The 15,971-nt window shown below is 38.8% G+C and overlaps 1 protein-coding gene across 1 annotated transcript in view; it reads right to left on the bottom strand.

The window, feature by feature from the left end:
- Positions 1 to 15,971, bottom strand: part of KMT2E (lysine methyltransferase 2E (inactive)) — a 109,692-nt gene that overhangs the window by 15,395 nt on the left and 78,326 nt on the right. The window contains 8 exon segments of the mRNA XM_044280167.1: positions 2,909 to 3,478; positions 4,012 to 4,068; positions 5,800 to 6,050; positions 7,473 to 7,617; positions 7,724 to 7,975; positions 11,011 to 11,346; positions 12,401 to 12,565; positions 14,218 to 14,316. Coding sequence (XP_044136102.1) covers positions 2,909 to 3,478; positions 4,012 to 4,068; positions 5,800 to 6,050; positions 7,473 to 7,617; positions 7,724 to 7,975; positions 11,011 to 11,346; positions 12,401 to 12,565; positions 14,218 to 14,316 — 1,875 coding nt within the window.

Genomic DNA, 15,971 nt, shown 5'->3' with positions numbered 1-15,971 from the left:
GCACACAGCAGGGCGCAGAAGAAAAGGAGTGCCATGTGGTTTTTGGAAGGCAGATTTTGCTGGACTGGTTTTTAGATGCCATGTCCCATTTGAAGCCTCCCTTGATGCACCCTTACAGTAGAAACTCCCAAAAAGTGACCCCATTTAGGAAACTAGGGGATAAGGGGCCAGTTTTATTGGTAGTATTTTGGGGTACATATGATTTTTAATTGCTCTATATTATGTTTATTGTGAGGCAAGGTAGCTTAAAAAAAGAAAAAAAGAAAAAAAAAAAAAAGGGCTGTTTTGGCACGGTTTTTATTTTTTACAACATTCATCTGACAGGGTAGATCATGTGCTAATTTTGTAGAGCAGGTTGTTATGGATGCAATGATATCAAAATAGGTCTACTTTCTTTGTTTCAGTTTTACATAATAAAAGCATTTTTTTTAAACTATTTTCTGAACACCATTTATTTTTTATTTTTCTGCCGACCGACTTGTGCAGGGGCTTGTTTTTGCAGGAAGAGTTGACGTTTTTATTGGTACCATTTTGGGGTACATATGATTTTTTTAACATTATAACACTATGGGGCAAGGTGGCCCAAAAATTTGTTGTTTTAGCACAGTTTTTATTTATTTATTTTTACAGCGTTCACCTGAGGGGTCAGGTCATGTGACATTTTTATAGAGCAGATCGTTACGGACATGGCGATACCTAATATGTATACTTTTTCTTATTCAAGTTTTACGCAATAATAGCATTTGAAAAAAATAAAAAATATGATGTTTTAGTGTCTCCATAGTCTGAGAGCCATAGCTTTTTTTATTTTTTGACAGATTGTCTTAGAGTCTCATTATTTGCGGGATGAGGTGACAATTTGATTGGTACTATTTTGGGGATATACGCCTTTTTGATCGCTTAGTGTTGCACTTTGTGATTTTTTATTTTATTTTATTTTTTACAGTGTTCACCCAAGAGGTTAGATCATGTGATATTTTTATAGAGCTGGTTGTTACAGACGCTGCGATACCTAATATGTATACTTTTTTTTTTTTTTTTTTACTTTAATAGCATTTTTGAAACAAAAAAAAATTATGTTTTAATGTGTCCATGTTCTGAGAGTTTTTTTTTTTTTTTGCGATTTTCTTATGTAGGGGATCCATTTTTTGCTGGATGAGGTGACGGTTTTATTGGTACCATTTTGTGGGACATATATTCAGAAACATCCATTCAGAGATAGAGATCCACCTCCCGAATGTTTATAGTCAACGGGCAGACAGGAGGTGGTTAAAGTGGCTATCCTGAAAAAGATGTCAGAATAGGTCATCATTATCACATTGGCGTGGGTGCCAGGATCAGATGTTTCAGGAAGGTCCTGCCATCACTGGAGGTCTGGCGAGTGCTGCAAGCGGGCTGTTGGTAGCTTTCCAAGCACAGCACCATACAAAGTATAGTGGCTGTGCTTGGTTTTCCAGCTCAGCCCTATTGAGTTTAAATGGGGCTGCGCTGCAACTAGGCCATGTGACTGATGTACGGTGATGTCACTGGCTAGGAAGAAGATGCTGCTCTGATCAGTCACATGGCCTACTTAAGGATAGTGTCACAGACGTTCCCGTGGCAGGTACCAGGAGATGGGAGAGACTGACAACTCATGGGTTAAATCGACAAGTTCACTGTGGATCTTACTGTGTCTGTGTTTTGGTGAATGCCACACTCCTTGCTTCAGGTGTTGCTTGTTGATAATTTGCCTTTCCCGTAAGTAGCTGCTTCTCACTCTTGGAGGTACAGTTTATAGATTTTCTTCCTGCCTTCTAACTAGCTGGTCGTTTGTACTCTGTGGTGCTTCTGCCAGTTTTCTACTTTCAGATAAGTCTTGCCTTTTCTTATTGTATTGTGTTTGTTATATTCCCTACTGTTTGTATCTGGGCCTGAGACAGAGAATTCCATTTGTCCATCTGGGGAGGAATGGGTTGTCTCTGGTCCTAACCTCATTCCAGGGCCTAGGTATACAGCATACAAATATTCCTACCTTTAAGGTCTATTCATATTTATAGGTAGTTAGGGCCGGATTAGGGTTGTTTAGGAGGTGACCTGTTTCTTCCCTAGTTTCCAGGCTCATTACTGTTCCCCTTTCCTGCTGTGTTCAGTGTGTAATTTTACGCCCACATTGATCGTGACAGATGGCTCATCAAGATTTTGTGTTTAGAGCTGAGGACATGGGTTGCTAGATGGCCGCTAGCACATCCGCAATACCCAGTCCCCATAGCTCTGTGTGCTTTTATTGTGTAAAAAAAAAAATGATTTGATAGATATGTAAATTAACTTGAGATGAGTCCTGTTCCTGACTCATCTCATGTACAGGACTCATCTCAGGTTAATTTGTATATGTATCAAATCGTTTTTTATTTACACAATAAAAGCACACAGAGCTATGGGGACTGGGTATTGCGGATGTGCTAGCGGCCATCTAGCAACCCATGTCCTCAGCTCTAAACACAAAATCCCGGTGACAGGTTCCCTTTAATTGCAACAGAAGACTGCAAACTGTTGAAAGCCGCAGGTAAAACCAGCAGCATAGATTAACAAGCTGCAGAATGAAAACACACAGTGCGTGTCAGTTTACACTGCAGGAGGTTGCTGATATACCATTCACTTCAATTTTACTGTAAATGCTACAGATTTTCCGCACACAATTCCGCTGTGAAAAATCTGCAGCATTTAGGCAGTTACATTTGTCAAGGAGAATATAACAGAATTAAATAAATACTTTTTTAGTACACCTTAGCAGAATTAGTTAACGTGTTATTAGATGTCACAAGATGTCTAAGACCATCTAATTTTTTTCTGCCCAAGAGTAAAATATTACTAAGTCAGGCAAATGTAGGATCAGTACTACAACGTAGAATACTGAAGAATATTCACTAACCTTTTTCTTTTGTGGAGGATTTAATGGTGTGCCATTTCCATCTAAAACACCATCACTGTTAAGTGCTCGACCAAATCCAGTAATCAGTCCATCTTCTGAAGAGCAAAAAATTGATCCATCCATGTACATACTACGGGCATCCTCTTGAATCAGGCACTTTGAGTCACTCATTCGGAAACCACCACCAACTTCTAATTGGTGGGAAGGAGTCAAGTCTCTCAAGTTAGAATTTACTGCAGAGAAATTCACTCCTGTTCTTTCTGGGCTTTTGATCCAAGATGAATATACTGCACCCCGTCCACAGTGAGCATTTTCTTGCTGGCTGTTTGAATCAGTCCTATCCCGGGACAAGGGCTCCATGTTTTTTTGTAATGCAGTATGTTCATTTATTTCAAGTCCCAAGTGGAGGTCTACAGTCGAATCACTATCTGATGTGCACTGTCTGTTTACCTCGGTCCTGCTCCGTGGGCTGCAATAACCAATAGTCTTGATTTCCTGCACACCAATTTCAGTAAGATTAGAATTTCTGAATGAATTCAAAGCCAACGTTGTTCCTGTCCGATCACTACCCTGTTCACAGGAAAAAATAAAATAAAAATTTAAGCTACATACACCAATTTCCCCAAAAATGTACTGGTCGATTTAAGGTATTACTTTAACATTGTCACAAAACATACAGGGGGAAAGCTCTAGCAAAAGATTCAGACTCACAGCATGCGCTGCTGGTTCTCACCCCAGGCTGGGATCGCTTGCTGAATGTACGGCACATGATCCATAGCATTCTATAGGGTCTTTGTGTAAAAAAATAAATAAAATAATTCCAGTCTACTTGTATTTTTTTTTTTATTATTATTTTTTTGCAGGACTCTGCAGAACGTAGTAATTCAAGCTTTTCATCTTTTTTTGCTATATGTTAAAGATGGGACAAAAACATGATGCAAACATAGCCCTAGGAACCCAAGCACACTGATGTTGAATCGAGAGAAGGATCTGAAAAAGTCATTTTCTGCACTTTGTTCACTAAGTGCTGCATTTTTGTATAAATACAAAAACAGAAAATATGAGACCATAAACCGCTCTAGTGCTATACATGAAATACTTACATCTTGGCCACAGGTTTTAAGACTTAGTTCTGGAGAACTTTCTGGCGAGGAAATGCTCTGGAAAGAATTGTAGTAGAAAAGTTAACTGTAATAATTTGTCTAGAAAACTTGGGAAATTGTTCTTATGTTAAGTGGGATATTGATTAAAATCTTACTCAGAGGGGGTGTACTTATTTATGCTGGGAACTGTATATAATATATAGTTAGTAAAATGGAGCATATTAGGCCCTGCCCCCTTCCAGTAGAAATCCAACCTCTTTCCACTAAGCACCACCCTTTGTCAAGTGTGTCATGGAAAAGCATGTGGTGTGCCAATTTGTAACACTATTTTAACAGATTTTTTTGAGCAGACTCATTAGTATCTGGTTCAAAATATTTCGGAAACTGACGTTTACGTCCCTCAACAGCTACACATAAAATTGGATTACTGAAATAGACATATTAGGAAATCTGACCTTAAAGGGGTACTTCCATCTTAGACTTATGGCATATTCATAGGACGTGCCACAAATACCACATCTATTTTAATTTTGCCTAACATATTGGACTTTGTGTATGTTTGCGAAACTAAATGTGCTGCCATAATGACACTTTCTCACAGCAGTATTTTGGTTAGTATTTGTAAGCAAAAATTAGGAGCGACAACCTACACAGAGAAAAAGTAGAATTAAAAAGATTTCTACCTCCATGTTTTGGACACACTGATGCTTTATATTGACCAATACACTGCCGTGTGTAATCAGTTTTACAAGTGAGAATTTTTTTGCTAGCTGTAAAAAATATAAAATTACCACATAATATAGGAAATATGTGCTTTTATGTATTTTTGTAAAGGAGTTGAGTCATCTCCAGCATTGGTGGCATATTGCTAGGATATGCCATCAATGTCTGATAGGTGTGGTCCTGTATGTCTCTAGAACAGAGCCCACAAACTGAAGGAGAGCAGACCGCACATGTGTAGCTGCCCTCCATTCATTTCTTTGGGACTGACGAAAATAGCCAAACGCTGGTTCTGCAATTTCCGTCGCCATATACAAGTGAATGGAGCGGTGACCGCACTTTAGCGGTGTGCTTCCCATTTATTTTTTAGGGGACTTCTACTTTTGGCATTCCCACAGAAATAAAGGGCAGCCACGCATGTGTGGTTTGCTGTCCTTCACTTTGTGGGCTCCGTTCTAGAGATTGGACCCGCACCAATCACACATTGGTGGCATATCCTAGCAACATGCCATCAATGCTTGAGATGACACAACCCTTTGTGCGACCAACATACATTTAGGTCTCTCAGGAGGTGACCACGCTATTGTATAAATAGAAAAAAAAAATTTGAAAACATTTTATTTTTTATTTCAAAGGTCTCTTGGACCTTACGTGGCTCTTTATTCATCTCTGACTAGTTATATAAAACTTAAACTTTTATTATGTTCTCATTAAAATATCTTATTTTCATCAGGAAAGAACACTATTAAAATTCCTCGAGATCTGGAGTGGGATTCTGTGTTTTGTGCTTTCAAATACATTCACTTTCGCCAATACACAGCCTCTTTTGGAGGTGCCTGATGCTTCTTAGGTATTCCCTCCTTTCTTCTACTTGTCTATCCAGCTTGGCTTATACCTATAACTCAGCTGTATATTTAGCTCTATACATCTCCTATCTATAATCCCTGTCTCTCCAATCTCGAACTAAAAACTAACTACTGCTTCCCAATCCCAGTCCGAGAGACCTTTGAAATTTTTCTATTGACACAACCCCTTTAACACCATGAGGCAAAAACTACTGCCACTTACCTCAAAATGCAAGTGATTCCCACGTATGCATGGAGTTACAGGTGTGACTGGTGAAAAAGCCTGCTTGCAGTTGCTACGAACATCGTCCTCTACTTTTACCCTGGGAGGAGTAGTAAATAGGGAAGTGTCTGTGGATGGTATATCTGTGTGGGTTGGTGTAGCATAAGGAGATGCGGTAGGTGTAGAATTTTCTGAGTAAACACAGTCCAACAACTGATACAATCTTCGTTTTTTCAGTGGAGTTGTTAGATCTGTTTAAAAAGAGAATAAAATATTAATTTGATTCAACTTAATGTACACAGTACAAAACATTTTGGCTTAGAGGGTCATATGTCAGCAAATTTGTACCTATGAAACTTGGTGACCTGTTGCATGTGCACTTGGCAGCTGAAGGCATCTGTGTTGGTTCCATGTTCAAACATGTTCACATTGCTGAGAAAAATGTTTTAATATAGATGCATATTAGCATATCGTGCAAAAGGGGCATTGCTGTTACACCTAGAGTCTGTGCTTTCTCTGCAACTGCTGCACCCTCTGCATTAATTGACAGGGCCAGGCGTGATGATGTTTTACAGGTCAGTCAATTTCATAGGTAAAAATCTGCTGACAGATTTCCTTTAAGGAAAACCTCTCCACATGAAACTAAATGTACTAAAAAAACATCTCCACTAAGCTTTAAATTAAAAACACACAGAAACGAATGCATTCGGACAGTCTTGAGACCCTTTTACTTTAACATTTTTGCCGTTTTGCAGACTTGTGCTAAAATAAAAATAAAAAAATCACGTTTTCCCCCATCAATCTGCACTTAATACACCATCACGAGAAAGTGAAATCAGAGGGCTCATGCACACGACCGTATGTAGAACGGAAAGAAAATGCGTTCGTGTGCATGAGCCCTTAGAAAGGACATAAGTATTCAGACCCTATTGTACAGATACAATACTTTTATCTGGAATTTGGGAGAAATGTTGCCAGTAGTTTACATAATTAAAACTAGACCACTCATTTTTGTCAAACACATACCCATAAAATTGTAAAACTAGAGAAACTGATAATTTTGCATTGGTCTCTTCATGTTTTTCCCCACAGTTAGGTAGGTATGCATGTGTATGTATGTATTCTGTCACTCTTTCACAAAGTAATCAAGGCAGAAGGTCATTTTGTAGATTAGCAGTTTGAATCACTGAAGGTTTTCATCTCTCTAAAATAACAAGATTTGAATTATGTATGAACGCTTGTTCCAGATACATCTTCGTGAAATGCCTAGATTCGCAGCCAGCTCATTATCCATGTGTTGTGCGGGATTTTCGCTAATCAATAGAAGCAGGTTGATTACAAAGCACAGCTAAATTTTGTACAGAAACTATTAGGGTATTGCCACAAGGACATTAACAATGAACCCCTGAATAATCAATCTAATTAGTCTAATCCTGCACCCTATTATGTTCAAATGTTTTACGGTAATTTAATCTGGCTGCAGCTTGTACACTAACCACAGCAGGGTCACACCCTCAGTGAGCTTGGTCCTCCATACTTTTTCAAAACTACAGGATGACTAACCAGTTCAGTAATGCTCAGAGATTTTTAAACCTACCGAACTTTGCTTAAAACGGTGACAGATTTCCTTGAAAAATATTTGTTTTACATTAAACTACCAAAGTTTACCTTACCTGCTAATGGGCAGCTACCATTCAATACTAGATGGCACTTATTTTCTGCAAATGTAATCGGACTCTGAGATCCATCTTGGGCTGGAGAATCAAATGGATTCATTGGTGCAGAATGTTCCTCTTCCAAAGCTTGTTTGAGCCAACGCTTATTATAAAAAAAAAAAAAAAAAAAATATGATATAAATATGCATAGATGGCAAGCAAGATGCTAAAATACATTTGAATAAAAAAATATATACATTCTCATATACCTTTTTGCAACAACTTGTAAGGTTCTCCTCATCTTTTTTCTTCTTCTTCTCAGAAAGGAAAGGCGAGGTAAATCGAATATAGTGCTTTGGAGTGCTGTACATGTGTGGGCTATAGATGAGGCCCGGCAGAGAATTCAATTGTGTGGCAAGAACTTCTGGATCTGTGGTTATGCGCAGAGGTTTTTCCAAAAACGCCTCCCCATGTTTAGCAGATTTTTCATGCTTCTCACTTAACCATTCATTAACCAAGTGCTAGAAATAACAAAACACAGTTCATTTTATGGTCTCCCTAAACTGGAATCTGTTTGTACAGCTTGTATGGGCTATACTGGAGAATTCAATATGATGTGACAAACGCATTGTTTGCAGGAAACTTTCCATATTTCCAAATGCATTGCAATTTATATAAATTAGTTGGATTATAGAATTCCCTTTCAATCTCATAATATTAAAAGTAAACAATAGACCACTACACTCCATATGCAGCGAGTTTCGGCTGTGCATTACAGTAGAGGCCCAGCTACAATGACTGATCAGAGATAACGGACCATGGACAGATGCCACAGTCAACAGCGATCATGGTATCAGTGGGCTTAGACAGAGGGAGGGGTCCCCCCCATGCGATCAGAGCCACTGCGGCAAAATCAAGCAGTTCCTAACCGTTACTATGGTAGCCTGATGCCTTACTGAGGCTCCCAGCCATAGTACGATGCCTGTTAAGCCCTGCGGAAAAGCTTTATAGAAGGTCTGTCAAAATCCCATAGACTGCAACATAATTCTATTGCAGTCTAAGGTACAAGAGATCAGGGGATTGCATACTAAAGCCCCTAATTGGACAAGAAAAAAAAGAAAAAAAGAAAACTATCAAAATTTGGTATTCTTAAAATTGAACTGACCCGCAGAACAAGGCAGTCCATAGTATGACAAAAAAAAAAAAAAAGGGAAAGGAAAGTGAGCCAGTTTCCTATTTTGACGACTTATTGAAAGGATGGGTCATCAATAGCAGATCAGCGGAAGTCAGACTTCCAGCCAATCAGCTGTTTGAAGAGAACACAGTGCTCATGTGAGTGCTGCCTTCTCTTCACCATTTACCTGCTCGCTGTCGACATTGCAGCAGTGAGCAGGTGCAATTGCAGCATCTCTGTCCCCATTCACTTCAATGGAAAAGAAGCAGAGGATAGGTCATCAATATAGGAAAATGTCCAACCCCTTTAAGTGGTTAAACAGAACTTGTCACAGTGAAATCTGCAGGCAGCATGTTATAGACCAGGAGCCGAGCGGACTGATATAGTGTATGTGGGAAAAGATTCAGAAAAACCTGTAATTTATTTATCTGAACCTCTGCTCTTTCTGAACTTAAGACCACCCACGTATATAGCTATCAGTGATTGACAGCTAGCCATGTATACACACTTATACAGGGAATATCAATTACTAATAGCACCTACCCCATGTAAAACTAAAGTAAAAAACATCAGAGATCTAAAAGTATAAAAATTGCATGTTTTACTGACTCTCTTCCCTCAAAACTACGGTATATAGCAATCTGCTCAGCTTCATCTGCTCTAGAACATACATTTTGTGGTGATATGTTCTCCAAGTAGATTAGAGAAGAAAAACAATGCAACAATAGATATAGAGATATATATATAAAAAAAAAAAAAAATCCTTCTTCAACTGGATGTATATAATGTTTATATTCATCGTTGCAAACTAATTTTTAATTGATTCCAAAATGTAAACATGAAAAACAAAAAGGAAAAAAAAAACAGCACATTCACACCATGTGTATTAGGTGTAATAAATCCTGTCCAAATACAAAATTAAAAAAGGTAAGAATTTCATCTTATGGTTACTCTATGGCAAACATAAAATGAGTAATGAGGACATAATGAAAATTTTACAAAAACACTCTGTATGAAATCTGATCTATATTCCATTTGATAAAGTTATTTTCCATTTTAATGTTGGGATCTCAAATTTGTGACTTTTACTGAATGGAAATGAAAGTCACGTAAATTATTCAACATGTCATGTAAAGTAAACTATGGAAAAAGTCCATGTCCATCTATAACTACAATATAGTTGTACAATTCTGTACTAAATTGACTTTAATGGATTTTCCCTCAAATACAAACTTATCCTATAAATAAGTATCTGGTTAAAGAGTTTGACCTCTGGACCCCCACTAATGATAAGAACAAGTGTCCCGTTCCCCTGAATTAATGTAGCACAGGTTGAGAACAGAGGCAGTCATGTCAGTGTCACATGAAGAAGCACTAGGTAAGAATACAACTTATTGCATGCATGTAGAATTCTGTTCTTCATTTTTGCTTGAAAAGAACTTGAAAGAAAACTCTAGGCTTCCTAGAATTTGTATATTTGGCAAGATTTTTTTCTTCAAGAATCCCCAGGCTAAATAAAGAGTCTTTTTTTGACTATATTATCAGTAACGAGCTGGAAAAGGGAGATTTTTTTGTTCTTTTCCTTTTAGTGTCAATGGCTGTATTGGATGGGAAATAGTAAACTAAACCATATTTTTCTTGTATTAATCTGCTTAAAGATCTGTAGTGCAGAAATGTTTAAATATTTTTAAAAAATCTAGCATCCCAGGTCAAAGTTGCACCAGTAGGTTTTAAAAGACACAAAATGGTCCATTCACACTGCCATATATTGCCAATATAAAACATAAATAATGGAAAAATATCTGAAGTCTGCATGTCTAGTTCACAGCAGAGTATTACACATTTTAGGACACAGCATAAAATACTTGTGTGGAAAAATAATTCACAAGACTGCCTTTGATACATACTGTAAAAAGAGTGTCCTTCCATTTTTGAAGTGCCACACAAGTGTTTACGCAAGACTGCAAACAGAATGGCAATGTAAGCATTATTGATAAAGACACATGCTTAAATCGGAAACAAGTAGAAAAGCATGCCATGTGTTACAATTTTATAAAAATATCTTAGTTTGCAAGTGATCAAAGTACATATAAATCAAAGTGTTCTGCCATTAAACAAATAAAATTGGTATCTAAACAAAAAGGAAAAAACATGAGAAACTCACTTGCAAAATGCGAGTGATGTGGGATGAATACATCACATAAGTGGTCCTAGAACATAGGTAAACTTGTATATATAGATAATATACATTTTTTTAAAAACCCGCTTTTTTCCCCTTTTTTTTTTTTTTTTTTTAACTTCTGTTTGCAGACTAATACACTAGTTCACAGGTAAATAGAAAAGTGAAGAGAAAGTAACCGGCAGTCACAGAGGAGATCATACCTTTTTTGTTTTTGGGTATTTTGCTGAACATTTGTTTTGCACAAGTGATTCAGTATCTGGAACCTCCTCTATTTCTGGGACAATCGGCACCACTTCTGTAGCAGGGCTCTCATCGACAGGTTCTTCTACAGGTGCGCTAGTCTCTGATTCCACTTGCTGAGAGGTGACCTCTACTTCTGGGGACGGTGGCTGAACATCTGAGCAGCTGCTGATAGTTCTGTGCCGGCGACGCTGCTGACCGATGTGAGTTCGACTTCTAGTAAAGCTTTTTCTTTGCTTGGTGCGATTAATTTTGGCAGGGATAGGCTTGATGACAGGCTCTTCTTTTACTGGTTCCTGGCAGATTTAACACAAATAAAAAAATATAAAAAAACACACCAATTTTCATTAGTAGTTATTTTAAATCATATCACTGGTTTCCAATTTACTAAGGAATCACATTAACTCCTTAAGGACACTACGATTTTCCATTGTTTACTCCCTGCCTTTTAAAGCCATAACTTTATTTTACTGTTCACAGGAGGGCTTGTTTTTTGAAGGACAAATTGGAATTTCTAATGACGTCATTTTAGATTTCAAACTGGAAAAAAAAAAAAATATTCCAAATGGGGTGGAATTGGAAAACACCCCGTTTCCGGCATTAGTGCTGAGATTTGGCCAGACAAATACTGCTGCAAGCAGTGTTTTTTTTTTTGTCCGGCTGTACCCCGGCACTAATGCTGGAAACAGGCCAGATTCCATTATAGTAAATCGCTCCGGTGGGGAAGGGTGGTATCCAGCTATGTCAGATACAATGAACTCCAGCAGTATGCTCCCCTACCCGAACAGTTTTGCGCTAGCGTGAAACCAGCGTTTAAACAGCATGGGCAGAATGGAACCTGCTCAGCTTCAGAGCGGGCACCATCTTTAAACCCCTTATTTCCACTGAGCATATATGGTGAAAGGCGTTAAGGGGTTAATTAAAGCATTACACATTTTATTTATTATTCTTAGCTAGTCTAACATATACACACACATATATATATATATATATATATATATATATATATATATATATATATATATATATATATATTTCTGCAATGACCTCCTTGCTGCAACTGGAAGGCATTAAAACAAATTACAAAAGCAGTTTTATTTTGGTGGTTTTTTCCTTGCCTTTAGTTTGTTTTAGGTTTAAATTTTTGACAAATGTCTATAAAATAAAAACTCAACCCGAGCAAACCCATGTTCAGAGAAAAGGTTACTTTGTTACTGTATACCTAGTTTACTTGTACATCAATTTTAGGGAGGTTTCGGTAAAAAGAAAAAAAAAAATGCTGATCTGGTCACTGTATGCAAATATTGCCTTGAAAACATGGTAAATAAGACCACAGCATTGACTAATTACCTGAGAAGGTTCAGGGTCATTAAGAACTTGCACATCTTTTGATTCAGGTTTGACATCTGTTTTAGATGTGCTTATTCTCTCTAAAGCCTGTTCTCTTCTTTTTTCTCGCTTCTCCAGTCTAGCAAATGCTTGAAGGATGGCCTCCATTTTCCTTTCCTCTCTTGTCTATATATAAAAAGGAAAAAAAAAAAAAAAAAAAAAATTTATATATATATATATATATATATATATATATATATATATATATATATATATATATCTCAATATCTGTAATTAAACAGAGGAAAACAAAACAGAAGCACAAAATTTGTACTTTCCATGCTATATATGATACATTTAAATAATTAAACAATTTATAGAGAGCAGCATCTAACATGACAAACTTCAAATTCAATTCACACTCTGCACACCTGTACAACTTTCACAGCTAAAGGCTGGGTTCACTTATCCACATATAACAAAAATAAATTCACTCAACTAGCTGGACAACTGCTGCAAAGATCAATAGAACAGAAGACCTGTGCCAGAAAGTGTCTGGAATCCCTTAGGTCATATACAGGTAGATTATAACCAGCAACGGCTCATAATTCACTAAAAAGTACATTAAAAAGCTCTAATTCAGAAAAAAAAAAATATACGATTAGTTTAATCAGGAACCAGGGTCACAATTGTTCCTCCCTGGCTTCTAAAGTTTGGAGCAGGGATGTTGTGGCCCTCCAGTTGTTGCAAAAGTACAACTCCCAGCATGCCCTAATAGCTGTAGGCTGTTCAACTGGAGGGCCACAGGTTGGGCATCCCTGGTTTAGAGTAATTTGACCATTATCAACAAACATAGTTCAATAAAGCATAAGCCTCACTGTGCAACATTACACAAATTTGGAAAAGCATAAATTATTAGCGTCAGGTCAGCCCAGGAGCTTCATAGCAGAAATGATGTGGACTTTCCATCAGGATTTGCCGGCAAAATACAGCTGCAGCACAGTGGATGGGATTTTAACAAATTTCAGTCACATGCTGAGGAAAATCATGGCATTAAAATTGATATGCTGTGTGGATTTGTAATCCGCAGAATGTCAATTCTTTCAGTCTTTGTAATGGATAACGTAATATCCACACGCAAGAGTTTTTTTTGCCCACTCATGTGGACTTGCGCTAAGGGCTCATGCACACGACCGTAAGTATTTTGCGGCCTGCAAAAAATACAGATGACGTCTGTGTGCATTCTGTATTTTGTGGAACGGAACAGCTGGCCCCTAATAGAACAGTGCTAGCCTTGTCTGTAATGCGGACAATGAGACAAGTTCTATTCTTCTGTGGAACGGACATACGGAAATGGAATGTACACGGAGTAACTTTCTCTGTTTTTGCGGACCCATTGAAATGAATGGTTCCACATACGGTCCTCAAAAAAAACAAAAAGAAAATATACATTTGTGTGCATGAGCCCTAATGCTTATTCTCTGATTAGGTCCTATAATGGATAGATTCTTAACATTAATACAAGATAAAAACATAAATTAGAAAAATTAGAAACGTTTTGCTCAGTTAGGATTTAGAAACCAGTAATAGTATAGTAATGCCTTTTTAAAACATGAACCCAATCGTTAAATACAGATATGGAACAATTAAAATAATTTAGGAGAGCCAAGTGAAATGAATGCACCAAGCAAGCCATTTATTAGAGAACGATGCACAAAAGGAAGCAATTCTTAGAATGATTTTGCTCTAAAGCCTAAGAGGAAGCAACAGTCAGCATGGGAAGAGCAACTGTCAGTCAGGCTAAGTGACATTAACTAGCCACTATCTTCCCGACTTACCATCTTCCTTTTTCTCTCTGCAATCTGCTCCTCAGATTCCATTTCTACTTCATTGCTAACAGGTGTTTTTTCTTCTATATCATCAATAAAATCTGGCTCCTGAAAGATGGAAATGACTGCTTTATAGAAGCTCTACTGCACTACTTACTCAAGGGATACTAAGACTGAAGTAGCTATAGATCTACTTAGTTATCAAAAAGGAAAACTGCCAATGTCATGCTAGCTGGAACTCCAAGGCTACCAGATTCAAGAACCGTTTAACTTTATGAACTGCCATCCAGTACCCAATGCTTAACGTTAAACTTACTAAACACAACAGTAAGACCTAAGTTAGCGTGATCACCCTTCTATGATGGTCATCAATGATTACATAATTTAAAACTTCCTACATCAGCGACTGTCTATTGATCACTCCCCAAGTAAAGTACATGTACTAAAGGGAGCCTGTCAGCAAGTTTGACCAAACCATTGACAGGATTACGGGCTACGGAGAGCCGTACAAACATACCTTTTGTGGGGATTCTGATTTGGGAGTTTTAAAATAGCAGATACTGTAATTGGCCCCCCAAAGAGATTAAAGAATTGAAGAAGAATAAGCAGCCGCCAAAACATGCACATGCAGTCAATCCGAGCATGCAGTTTTATAGGGAAATTTGCTCTCTGCCAAACGAGTGTATGATGGATAACCATCTTTTGTCTATATCTTATGAGTATCACAATCTTGAATAAGGTAAAGACCGTGGCATGGCTCATGCGTCCTGGATATCTACAGCCAAAAGGAATTCCCCCTGTTCTAGAGAAGCAATTACGGAACGAAGGGATTTCATCTGAAACAGCTGGAGGCGGAGGAACCTGTTCAGCAGTTTGAGGTACAGGATTGGGCGCACAGAGACCTCCTTTTTGGGAACCACAAAAAGGTTTGAGTAGAACCCCTTGAAGCTATCTGCTGGGGGAACAGGAGATGCGACTCCTCGGTCCAGGAGGGACTGAATGGCCTGGGAGTAGGCAGCCGCCAGTTCAGGGTCCCGTGGAGGATGGGACTGAAAAAAACCTGTCTGGGGGCAGGGACGAGAACTCGATCGCGTACCCTGAGGATACAATCTAGAGTGCCCAAGCGTCGGAGACGTGGGTCCGCTAGACATCCTGGAAGAGGAGGAGGCAGCCCCCCCATCCTGTTGGGTGGGGGCACATCTTCAGGCTGAGGATTGCTTAGCTGCGGAAGGTCGAGCGGCCCGAGTTGGGGCGGTAACTAGCAAATCGACGAAAAGGCCTACCACAGGAGGAACCTGACCTAGCGTGAGAGGCACGCTTCGCTCTAGGTTGTGGGAGATGGGTGCTCTTACCTCCCGTGGCCTCGGAAATAATTTCGTCCAGCCGGGTCCCAAAGAGACAGGCCCAGCGACGGGAAGTCTGGTTAGAGAACGCTTGGAAGCCGCATCCGCTGCCAACACCTTTAGCCAGAGATCGCCGCATAAGGTGACGGCAAGCGCTGATGAGCGCACAATGAGGGCACCTACGTCCAAGGACACCTTGCAGAGGAACTTCCCAGCCTGGGTGATCAGTTGTGCCAAAGACCGGAGGTCCTGACCAGGGACTTCAGATACCAGGTCCTGGACCAGCTGTCTGCCCCACTCAGATATTGCCTTTGCCACCCACACAGAGGCGAACATGTCCCTAAGGGCTGACCCTATAGCATCAAAGAGGGATTTCGTCAAGGATTACATCCGACGGTCTTCAGGGGTCTGAAGGGAGGA

This window comes from Bufo gargarizans, chromosome 2 (genome assembly GCF_014858855.1).
Source record: "Bufo gargarizans isolate SCDJY-AF-19 chromosome 2, ASM1485885v1, whole genome shotgun sequence".
NCBI lineage: Eukaryota > Metazoa > Chordata > Amphibia > Anura > Bufonidae > Bufo > Bufo gargarizans.
Note: the sequence above shows the minus strand (reverse complement) of the source record. Positions and strands in the feature narration are given on the sequence as shown.